This window comes from Pogona vitticeps, chromosome 1, assembly GCF_051106095.1.
Source record: "Pogona vitticeps strain Pit_001003342236 chromosome 1, PviZW2.1, whole genome shotgun sequence".
Classification (NCBI taxonomy): Eukaryota; Metazoa; Chordata; class Lepidosauria; order Squamata; family Agamidae; genus Pogona; species Pogona vitticeps.
In genome coordinates, this window is record NC_135783.1 from 344,300,681 (window position 1) to 344,313,575 (window position 12,895).

Below are 12,895 nucleotides of genomic sequence, written 5' to 3' on the forward strand. Positions count from 1 at the left end.
CCATAAATTGTACTGAATCACATGGGCCTACGCTAACTGTGATTTACAATGCTAAAGCCCATTTCAATTAATTGAACTTGACTTACTAAGCCCCCATTGATTGAATAGGCCTGTTCTAGTGTGATTTATTACACAGGCAACAAGATTTTGGCCATTATTACTTAATTCTCATTCACGTCTCATTCATAGCGACAGGGTTTTGCACAGGAAACATTGCAGTACATTGTGACGCTAATGAAGGATCAGTACTGTACAATCAACAAACTGTCCCTGGGCATTTAGCCCTTCCACTCCAGTACATGACCTTTTCCATTTAAAATTTAAAATATCCTTACATATATGCAATAGTGCAATATATGCTTGCACCCACATTGTGCTTTGCATCAATTTCACTTTTAAACTCTATTTTAAATTCTTTTCAATTTCATATTCTTAGTAATTTTGAGAAAATATGAAACAACTATATATTATGTTAGGCCATCTTGATTTTTTTTGTATAAACTGCAATTTGTTCCTATCTCAATCCAAAGTCTTAACAGAGAAGTGTCAGAGGTTTACCTTTAGTTTTTTTAGCTGTCCTTCTACATCAGTTTCTAAAGAAGGAAACATTGACTTGTATTGATGCGCCAAGTTCTTAAATCTGTAAAAACATCAACAACACACATGCAGAATTTTTAACCTGAGGCTTTCGCTCTACTCCTTTGTTTTTCAATCAAAAATATCATGAGACTGGGCACTTCTCTACCAAAAGTACACAAAGTAGACACGATGGCCCAATTCTCAGACAGGGAGGATGGTCTGAGCTGCATCTTATTAAAGGCTATAATGGATCTGGTACACCCATTTCTTTAAAATGGGTTCATTTGAAATAGCACCATTTATTCAATTGTACATGATACGTTCAATGTCCCCTTCCTGTGCTTAAACAGTTTACAAGAAAAAGCATCCATGAAAAGCAGAAATTCCCACCGAGAGGGCATCGCCCTACTTGCATTGCTACCTTGAAGAAAATTCATCAAAATCTGAAAGAAGATCACAGATCCGAAGGCCTGTCCGTGCAGCTTTGGAAGAATAGGTTGGTCCAATTCCTTTCTTCGTTGTGCCAATGCTAGTAAAAAAAAAAAAGATAAATGAATGGTATCAATTATACTGGACGAACAAGTCTTATTCAGACATTTTAATGTGCTTTGTAACAGGAATTGTTTGAAAGTGTACTTTTCACTTGACAACAACCCACTGGTTAGAAATCTATTGGTTAATTACACTGGTGTAAGTGCACTGGTGTAAAGTGCAAAAGCCAACTATTGCAAGTTAATTAGCTACTGGTTGTTGTAGGCTTTTTGGGCTGTTTGGCCGTGTTCTAGAGGTTTTCTTCTCAACGTTTCATCAGTCTCTGTGGCCGTCCTCTTCAGAGGACAGGAGCTAGAACTCTGTCTGTGTTCTCGTGTAATGTGTGGGATTGTTGAGTATTTGTAGCTGTGGGATCAGGTTTTGTTCTTTTCAAATCGGGTGATTATTGTGATCAGTATGTTTTTTGTTATAGGTGTATTGTTGTGATAAGGGGGGAGATGATACACAGAAGTACTGGACAACACCAGCAATCATTATGTTAGACTACACAAGGAAGCCATTGAAATCCATAAACACCAGCATAACTTCAAGAACAAGGAAGAAAGACTAAAACTCAACAAAGTCTGGCTCCCAACACTGAAAAATACAGGCTGCAAAAAGGTCAACAAACTCTACCCAGCCACAAGGACCGGTGATCACTGCACACAAAAGACTAGCTAATGACATCCATCAATCACAGTAACAGATCATCTCCCCCCTTATCACAAAAATACATCCATAACAAAAACACCCTGATCACAAGAATAATCCAATCTCCTGAAAAGAACAAAACCTGATCCCACAGCTACAAACACTCAACTATCCCACACACGACACCAGAACACAAGAGTTCTAGCTCCTCTCCCCTGAAGATGCCGGCCACAGAGACTGGCAAAATGTTAAGAAGAAAAACCTCCAGAATGCAGCCAAACAGCCTGAAAAACCTACAACAACCATCGGATGACGGCCGTGAAAGCCTTCGAAAATACATAATTAGCTGCTACCTGTATTCCTTTCACACATCAGTTGCATGTGCTGGTGCACAACAAAAGACACAAGGAGCAACTCACTAACAACTAGTAAGTCACCACTGCAATTTACACCACTGCACTTATACTAGTATATGTAGCCAACAGGATTCTGCTTCAGATACATGGAGTGAAATATTAATCCCACTTTCTTCAAGGTTGAGACCCTTTCCCTTCATCTTTATAAAAATTACATTTGTACCACTATCCTCCTCTCCTGTGGATGGGCAGGTGCAATGCAATGCAGGGCTTCTGCATTTTGAGGACACAATAGGGTTGTACAGACAAGGGGATTCCCACAGGTGAGTTCATCATTCAGGTGTGAAAAGATGGGACACCAAAGTATAACTTTCCATGAAACTGGTCAATATGCCCTCTGTTTCTGTTCTCTCCCTTTTGCTGCAAGCAAACACAGCAATGGCAGTATCAGTGGTGTGTTCCTGCCTTAAACAAAGCCGAGCACAGAAGTAAGCTGTAAATATAAAGGCGAAGAAGTCCTCTGACTACCATTCCTATTTCGTTAATTCATCAAATGTTTCTTAACCAGTTGTACAGTGTTGTTTATCTGCCATCAGCCCTGTTCCTTTATAATGCTTTCTTCTTCTACATTTTCTAGGGGGCTAGCTACTCATCTCCCTGTGCTTCAATTACAAGATGTTGGCTCTTCAGTTACCTAGTGCAATTCACGGTTTCAGAAAATGAGCCAGTACCTTTTTTCTTCTTCACATTACCACTGAACAAACTTCACACACAGATGGAAGGCAGCATGCATTAAGCTGACTTTTCATGCCAAACTGTGTGTGCCTGCTTCTGAGGCTACTGTGAGTTTGCTTGTTTTTATTACCTCACTACCAGATCTTTCAGAGCTGTTCTAAATAGGTCAGCTGGGTATCAATTTCCAGCTCACTGACCTATCTAATGTAACATCGGGTACGGGGGCATGGCAGTGGTGGACTAGAAAAAGAGAAGCACGAGAATTTCTCTAGAGACACTGGGACATTTTGTCATCCACTAGTAGCAGCAACAGCAGACAGCTTTGTACATGAATCTACTTTTCCTTAATGCTGGATCTTCCCCACTACAGAATCTTCAGATACCTGCATGCACATATGCTTGGCTACAGATAAACAGTGGCAAAATCTCATGCACAGCAATAGTGCCAAGGGGAGTAGAATGAATGGAATATATTTTATATACACATACCTACAGATTTAGAGGTCATTCAGGCAAATGTAGTGACAATGTTTTAAACAAATGCTTTAAAGTGATCATCAGATCATTTATACAGTGAACACTTTACATTTTGAATATACTATTATGGACCTGTGCCACTTCTAGATTCAGAACCCGTGTATGCCAAGATATATAATTACTTTTTCCCCTCTTGTGCTTGCCGCTGTACTTCTTGAAGTCCATCAACTGCCTGGTGAAAATCAAACACTGCATGGCAGAGGAAAAGCCACAAGAAAATGAATCAAAGGACAAGAAATATAGTTTGGTTTTCATGTACCATACATATCATTTTACAGTAGCAGAAGAATTTCATTCAACAACCCTTACTGATTATTACTATATCATTGACAGAGTAAAGATACAATGTATGATATACAAACATACTGTTTTAATTAATTTTTTTGGTCATACTGAGTATATTCAAATAAGGATTACTTACCTATATTGCATAAGTGCAAACTCTACTGAGTCTGGATGACAGCCAGAAATTCCTAAAAGTTACTTGACTGTAAAAATTTCCTTCTATCTGAAAGCTACTTACCAATGTGTGCTCTGTCAGATATAATGAGTCTTTTCTCCCAGTCTCTTAAACCTGTCCGAAGAAATTAAATGCCAGAAGATTTTTGATCCAAAACGACTATAAGTACTAGAAAGGAGTTTATTTTGTTTTCTTGTAACTTTTAAACAGATTTAATTAAGAGAAACATGCAGATTGTAAATGAAACTATACAGTATGTTTAACCAGCTTAGCAGTAAACAATGCAGAAATCAGAAACGGTGAAACTTCGGGGACATCTTTTTTGCATGGTGTGCTTATTCACTGTGACCTGGATGTCACACTTGAATACATGGATAAATATATCATGTTGTATTTGAATGGATCCAGGCCGGGAATTGAGAATTTCCAGGCTGTACCTTATCTATCCAACCCACAGAGATGGAGGCCCCACCATAAAATACCCTTGCCTGAAATCAGCTCCAGTCGATACAGAGCAAGTGGCTGAAGCTCAGGTCTGGGATTTTGCTCCTCTCCAAACCTTTTTCTCTCTCTCTGCGATTCAAAACCCTTGCACTTAGCTCTATATAGCCAAGACAGCACACTTTTTGTGTTATGCATTTATGCACAAGGATTAGAAGTCCTTGTGCTTGTAATAAGTCTTATTTCATTTTTCAAAAGTTTAATAGTATGAAAAATAACTTTACAATTAAGCAAGAGAGTTCAAGGACAACAAAGAACTTATACAGTGGACCCTTGACTTACAGACGGCTTGACTTACAGACTTTTTGAGTTACAGACTTCTCTGGCCGCAAAATTTAGGTTTGACTTGCAGACTGAGATTTGACTTACAGACCAGAAAAAACCCAAAATGGAACAAAAACGGCCTGTTACGGGATTAATCGGTTTTCAATGCACTGTAGGTCAATGGAGACTTGACTTACAGACTTTTTGACTTGAGAACCGCCTTCCAATACGGACTAAGTTCTCAAGTCAAGACCCCACTGTATAAGAATTTATACTGAAGAAATGACTAGAATTTTTTACTCTTAGGTTACACGTTCTAAATTAATTTCACAGCTCTCTGAGAAGAGGTTGGGTGAGGAAGTACAGTAAAGCTGAATCACTGCCTGTTTTTTTTAAAGACTGATTCAGATACAAGACAATCCTCATTAGGTGCATTTTCCAAGGTATTCAGTTTGTTGGAGTGCTTTGTTACTCTTCAGATCCGAACTCTTAGGCATAGATGTAGTAGTACATTTTCTTGATATACCAGTCTTCCATACAGAATTTTTAAAAAATATTTCATCTAAAGGGTAAAACTAAATTCCACTACACGGAAAGCCTCTTTTTACAGAAAAAAAGTATCAAAATATAAGATACAAACCTTTCTTTTCGTTTTTTTCAGCTTCTTCAAATAAGCCTGGTAAATGTATAACTACTCCATTTCCTAAAAATGATATACATAAGGTTTGTTTAAAAAGCAGGAAATGAGGTAATCATCCTTCAAAGTGACACAAGATACATTAGGATACAGCAGCTACACAATACAACTTAGGGTCAAAAACACTTTCCAAGCTTTTCTAAACTGAAGTCTTAACATGTTGAATCTTCTCCTAATAGTGTCCCATACGCCTATGAGCATTTGCCTTCTTGTCCTAGCCACTCTGTTTGTGCAGTTGGAAGATGCACTGTTGGTAAGCCAAGAAAATGGGGGCCCATAGGAGGAATATATTACTGCCCTCTGCTGCATGAGGAGGGCTTCCATTCCTCTGTGATTCCAGAAATCTTTAGAATAGAGATGGGGGTATTCATATACAAACACAAATATCCCCCCACAGGTGCAGATGACAAGGGTCCGGCCCCCTGGGGCCAGACCAACCATTTATCGTTCCGCTGCAAGCTCCGCAGAGCGTTCTTATCGCTCCGTTGCTCGCGATGGATTAGCCACTCCTGGCAGGAGGCGGGATGACGAGCCTCTCTTCCACATCGAAGAGTGCTGGTCTGCCTCCCCTTTCTCTGGCCAGCAGGGCCACTCCCTGGACCTCGCACACTACTGTTGTCCTTCTTCTGTGCTGGTGCTCTAATCCAGGCAGGAGCCCAGCCAGCCAGCCTTCCCCTGCCAACTCCTCCGACATGGAGATGGGGTGGGGAGTCTCCCCATGCAGCCGATGCGTGATCAGCTGCCTGAGCTGGGGAGGAAGGGCTGGCCAGGCTCTTGCCTGGATTGGAGTGCTGTCACAGAAGAAGGACCCAGCAGTGTGCAAAGTCCGGTGAGTGGCCCAGCAGGCTGGGGGGGGGAGGGGAGATGGGCCAGCACAGCATCTGTGGTGCCCCTCTGAGTGCTTCATATGAAGCTGTACAAAGCACTCATCTCTATTTTATATCTTGAGTACAGGGTCAAGCAGTTCTTTTGAAAAGATTTCTATCTCAACTGTGTGCACCAAATTTTACTCCAATATCTCAATAACTATGAAAATTGTTGGCCAGATTCCTACTAAGGTTCATGTAAGGTTAGCATAACTTGCAGCTAACTGATGAGATGCCTCATTTTGGCTATATGCTTGGTCATGCATCCAACCATGTATCCAAGACACACCCTGCACCTCATCAGTTAGCTATGGCAAGCTATGCCAACCTCTGGCACACACCCATAGGATTTCAGCTGTCATGTTACAGAGAGCATGCCCAACAGGCTAGTTAAACTATAGTCCCCTTTACTCACCCACTTTAATAGAGGTGCATGAGGAGCAATGTGCATTTCACATGACACAGCAGCCCACATTTGTTGTTAGAATGGCAGACAGAACTGCTTGTGCTGACACAGATATAGAGTGGCAATACAGCATTCCCCTCCAAATGTCATTCTAGCAAATTAAGTCTTCGGTTGTAAGCAGCTGCACTGGTGTATGGATTCATTCTCCTTTTTATAAAGCTGCTAATGAAGTTCCAATAACAGTTGCAATCACCCAGAAGAGGCATAAATATTAGTAATGAAGCAGGACAGTAGCAATGACTCTGTTTTCCTTCTCATACATATTTTTAAAAAACCCTCATACAGTCACTTCCACTTAATTTTGTATAAAAAGGCCAAGAAGTTACATTTGCCTCCATAAAGAAAAAGGTGAGAGTTCAATCTTAACTTCCTATTTAAACTTAATAAGAATCAAGACAATAGTGAAAAGCACTGTTACAAATACAGTGGTGCCCCGGATAGCGACACTAATCCGTTCCGGATATATCGTTGCTATCCAGAAACGTCGCTATACGAAAATAAAAACCCCATAGGAACGGATTAAACTCCGTTTAATGAGTTCCTAAGGGGGATAAACTCACCAAGCGGGAATCCTCCATAGGGCCGCCATTTTTACCGCCTCGGTGAGGAATCGGCGCGAAAACGCTGCGGGCGGCCATTTTGCTGATCCGGTGGCCATTTTGGAACCACCGATCAGCTGTTTCTGAAACATCGCAATGCGAAGATCTGTAAGCGAAACGCTTACCGATCATCGCAATGCGATTTTCGGCCACCTAAAACATCACAATGTGATCGCTTTTGCGATCGCAAAACCCGCATCGCTATGCGGATTCGTCGTTAAACAGGGCGCTCACTATGCGAGGCACCACTGTACCACCATTCAAAATATTTCCTAACTCCAAACTAGATAGTCATACTTACCAATAAAAGAAATTGCCTTGGGATTAATTATACCACTAGGAAAGAGATGAAAATCATATTCCTTCCCATCAACAACCACCGTATGGCCTGCATTATTTCCTCCCTGCCAAAATATAAAAGAAATAATGATTTTAACCTCTATTTACTATCAGCAAGATTTGATAGTACCTGCATCAAAAACAGTATTTTTTATTATTTTTGAAATATTTATGCATTTAAACATTTTAACCGAGTTAGTCTGCTAACATGTGTTGGACATATCAAGACTAAATTAGTCATGCTTTAGTTCAATTGGATCAAATAGAACAAGAGGTTAATTATAACTAACTGAATTTATGATTGAGCTCAACAGTACTAAGGCATGACTAACTTACTAGATGATCATATATGTGTGAAGCCCACTGTGCTTAATAATACTTGTTCCCAAGTGGCTGAGTGCAGGATTTTAGCCTTAGTACGGATGCAGCTCACTGAACTTCATTATATATCAAGGGGAGGCTCTTGAGAGTCCCCTGGACTGCAAGGAGAACAAACCTATCAATTCTAAAGGAAATCAACCCTGAGTGCTCACTGGAAAGACAGATCCTGAAGCTGAGGCTCCAATAGTTTGGCCATCTTATGAGAAGAAAAGACTCCCTGGAAAAGACCTTGATGTTGGGAAAGTGTGAAGGCAAGAGGAGAAGGGGATGACAGAGGACGAGATGGTTGGACAGTGTCATTGAAGCTACCAACATGAATTTGACACAACTCCGGGAGGCGGTGGAAGATAGGAGGGCCTCACATGCTCTGGTCCATGGGGTCACAAAGAGTCGGACACGACTAAATGATGATATTCAAGTCTGCTGGAAATAGTATTTATTCATCCATTTGTACTGCTTTCACTACTTGCTTTATTATCCTCAAAGTTTTTATTTTATTTTCTTCAATATCTGTATGCTGTGTCACACTATTAAATAAAACACAAAGGCTAGGATCCTACTACCCTACACAACTCCACTAAGGGTGACTGCACAAAGGAAGGCATTCATTTCCTGGGCAGTTTATCACACATCCAGCCCTCTCCCGACGGTCCAACTGATCATGTGGCTGCATATCTCAGAAACCTGGGAATCAACTAACCACTTGTACAACTGGTTACTGCACACTGTTCTTGAGTTGCATTTTAGCCACCATAAGTTTCAACTACCATTAGTACAACATTCTGATAGGTGCCCATCAAGACAATGCTTTGCAATCTCTGCATGCAAACAGTTCTTTAATGGCAGAAGGATTTTAAAAAATAGTTATGATTCATCAATAGTGATTCAGTGGTTTTAAAACCCCAGCTAAAAGCCAGTAACATATTAGAATATGTGTTACTTATCTCAGAACAGTACTGCATGTATTGTTTTTTGTATCCAAAACCCCCAATCCTACCCTGGGAACTGTATACAACCCCTACCACCCCAAATTTTACTGATTTATCAATCCAATAATTTGCCTGTTTAGGTAAAAAGCACAAGTCAACATTTTTGAAAAGGTGGCTGGATTGAAAGGTGGAACTGCAGCATTAGTGAATAACAGCTGCAAGCATACTAAAAACAGAAGAAAAACAGCCTCAACCATCATTAACTATAAAGAAGAAAATATAAAAACATACACCATAATGATATGATGGTTGTGGTAAAGATGGACTAAGAAAGCCACTGGAAATATCTTAAGAGTCAAATAAAAACAACCAGCAGGGCTAAAATTTAAAAAAGAAAAAAAAAAGAAAAAAGTGTGCTGCTTAAGTGTGGAAGTTGTCCTATTAAACAAAGATAGCTTTTGACAGGCACCGAAGCAAAGAAAGGCACCAGACAAACATCTTCTCTGGGAAGATCATTTTACAGTGGTGTTGCGCTTGACAACGTTGATTCGTTCCAGCAAAATCGCTGTAGAGTGAAAACATCATCAAATGAAATTTTAAAAACCATCGAAACACATTAAAAACTGGTTAATGCGTTCCAATGGGCGAAATACCTAATCATCCAGTGAAGATCCTCCATACAGCGGCCATTTTCAGGTGCCTGTCTTGCGAAAAATGCCTCCTAAAAACAGTGGGGAGCCATTTTGAGCAGCCAGTGGCCATTTTGAAAACCCGACGATCAGCTGTTTTGATTGTTGTAATGCGAAGAATCAGTTCCCGAAGCAGGGAACCGATCGTCTCAAAGCAAAAAAACCCCCCCATTAAAACATCATTTTTGTGATCGCAATTGGGATCACAAAAACATCGCCGTGAAGCGGATTTGTCGTTATATGGGGTAATCATTAAGCGGGGCACAACCATATAACTGGAGAACCACCAGAGATAATACTTTCTACCCAATAGCCACTCATCTCACCTCAGAACAATGGTGCAAGTATGACAGTTCTCCTTTTAATGTACTGTATATAATTATTGACTGATCTAGAAATAAGTTGTCCAGTATAATTTTTTTTAAATTATTAATTGGCTGGAGTTAATTCATGAGCTTCCCTTCCCGTGTTAAGTGTCCATGGTAATCTCAAAATAGCATCTGGTACAATATTCCCCAAATTGTTAGTTTATTACCAAAATTAATTTGACCTTTAGTTAGGATTAACAATAACTGTATGGTTTTCCATATTCTGTGTCCCAAAATTGTTTTTGGTAGGCTTTCTGATCACCATTCATGAAAGTTTTGATACAACAAATTCAGGTTCTCTCTCTCTCTCTCTCTCTCTCTCTCTCTCTCTCAAACACACACAGACACACACACACTTCCCTAGCACATCAAGAAAAATGTTTCTTATTTATGTTACTAAATATTTCTCAGGGTAACAATATAAAAACACAATACAAAAACACAATGGAAAGTTTTTTCCCGTCACTCTTTTCTTATAGTCATTAATCTTTCACAATACAGTATACATAATTTCCCATTAAAGGACTTTTCCCCAAGCAAAGGATCTTTTTAAAACTTCTTAGAAGCTAATTTATATCAAATGGTTATGTAGACCTTGTTTACAAATAGACAAACAATCCTGAGATAATTCATTTATTTATTAATTTGTTTACTGTCTCAGTAGCGCACAGCCCTATTCTGGGCAGTCTACATATAAAAAGAGCAAAATGGCACAAGCAAAGTAAAATATAAAATCCAACCAATAACAACAAAAGAAATAGACCAGATATTAAGCCCTAATGGTGCCACATATCTGAGCAGCAATAGTTACTACTCTGGAAATTCCTGGGCCTGAACCCTTCTCATGACTGGATTCCAGTTTTAAATCATAAACAAAGTAGACAAACAGCCCATGAAGTCTGGTCACTGTTATGTAAACAAAGTTCATAAGTGACACTTTTCCCTATTTCTTGTATGCAAATAGCGGGACGGCTCAGTGGTTTAGGTATCTGACTGCAAAGCCCAAGGTTGGGGGTTCAATTCCTGTGTTTCCTGTGAGAAGAGCCAGCCTGTGTGGCCTTGGGCAAGCTGCACAGGGCCAGAATATCCCAGAAGAAGTACTCTTTACCTACAAAACCTTGTAAAGGCACAATTATTATTATGTCTGTAAAACAGATGAAAAACTATACTGACTGAATGTGCGTTCAATTATTACACAGTTCTTAACTTTTCTCTCATGTAGATTATTAAAATCAAAGGTACAACCCATTCAGTTCTCTTTCAACAACTTATAGCCAATCCCTCCCCCTTGCCCTACCCCCAGCAAAGTTACTATCTGCAAGAATTGGAAAAGGAAACAATTAGCAAATGAAAATGAATGACAGTTGAGTTGACCTTCATTTTCATTTAGGGCCTACACAATTGTTACCCAGAATAATAAACCATGAAGGGCAGTGAACGCTAGTCTTGTTTTCTTACAGTGCTCCGGTAACTTTAAACTTGACCTTTTCATATAATACTGGTGATCCTGGAGCAATTTTATCAGTACCCAAAGGAGAAGCCCAGGTTTAAAATAGCAATGTCACCATGTAGTTTTAAATCCTCCACAGATGCAAGGACTCGCATAAGGGAGGCGTGTTCCTCAGATGCAAAGGCTTAATGGATGCTTTCTACTTCTTTATTTCGAAGAATATATCTAATTTGAAAACACTGCACAAAAGGATTAACCTCAGAGGGTTGTTTTGAGGATAAAATGTGTGGGACAAGGGAACTGTGTACCATTCTGAGTTTCTTGGAGGAAGAGCAGAAAATAATATTAATTTTAAAATGTACTATTGCTATTCACACTAGTTCTGATATCAAAAATATGTAGCCAAACAATACTTCATTCCTCCCTCCCACACTGTTGCTCCTTTCAACATGGATGAGAAGGTGTTTCTTGCTTAATTTCTTGAACCCCATTCTGAGTATGTGACAGAACCAGCTTTAAGATGACAGATTTTGAGTATCAAGGGATTATCAGTAAAGGGTGAATTACGTATAGCACAAACCAAAGCATACTTACCCTGAAGAAGATCTCATTCACTGTATTTAGTGGCCAGTATTTTGAATTGTGGTGCTGGAGGAGACTCTTGAGAGTCTCATGGACTGCAAGAGAACAAGCCTACCAATTCTGAAGGAAATTAACCCTGAGCACTCACTGGAAGGACAGATCCTGAAGCTGAGGTTCCAGTACTTTGGCCATCTCATGAGAAGAGAGGACTCCCTGGAAAAGACCGTGATGCTGGGAAAGTGTGAGGGCAAGAGGAGAAGGGGACAGCAAGAAGAGGAGATGGATGGAGAGTGTCACCGAAGAGACCAACATGACTTTGACCAAACTCCGGGAGGCAGTGGAAGACAGGAGGGTCTGGCGTGTTCTGGTCCATGGGTTCACGAAGAGTTGGACACGACTTAATGACTAAACAACAAATAGAACAGGCTGCTTCCACTGATAGAAATGCATTCATTAGCAAAATCAGAAGGCATAAACAATGCTTCCAGTAGGCCCTCCATTACACTCCAAAGCCTGTAAAAAATGGCTGCAGAATTTACCAAACTGATTTTTGGGCAGAGTACAGGTGCAAGGGATAGGGGAAAAAAGTTCCATCACACTATTTGTTGGGTGTTACATAGCACTTGATTTCTGCCAGTGCCAAATGCTTCCAGGTAAACACACAGGATTGCGATTACTGCCTGCTCTTATATTGGATTTTTATCGTTATAGATGGTGTAATCTGGATCTTCAATTCCTAGAGCATCAAGATACGTTGTTTATCTCTATCAAACATCTGCAATGGGTTATATTAAGTACCTTAACTCACAAGACTCTACATTTTGTTCAAAAGTAATTAAAATAGTCAAAACCATATCGTAGTATGGATTAAGGCCAAACTCATCGATACTATGATATTCCTGATAATTATGCAAA

The 12,895-nt window shown here is 39.9% G+C and overlaps 1 protein-coding gene across 2 annotated transcripts in view; it reads right to left on the reverse strand.

Moving 5' to 3' along the window:
* The window catches only part of ADSS1 (adenylosuccinate synthase 1), a 31,385-nt gene that overhangs the window by 11,754 nt on the left and 6,736 nt on the right, over positions 1 to 12,895 (reverse strand). For both annotated transcript variants that reach the window (XM_072986753.2, XM_020814847.3), the window contains exons 2-7: positions 7,544 to 7,646; positions 5,255 to 5,317; positions 3,913 to 3,963; positions 3,512 to 3,578; positions 1,001 to 1,108; positions 559 to 640 (exon numbers count right to left, since the gene is read on the reverse strand). In XM_072986753.2, the coding sequence (XP_072842854.2) occupies positions 559 to 640; positions 1,001 to 1,108; positions 3,512 to 3,578; positions 3,913 to 3,963; positions 5,255 to 5,317; positions 7,544 to 7,646 (474 nt within the window). The remainder of the gene's footprint in view (positions 1 to 558; positions 641 to 1,000; positions 1,109 to 3,511; positions 3,579 to 3,912; positions 3,964 to 5,254; positions 5,318 to 7,543; positions 7,647 to 12,895) is intronic.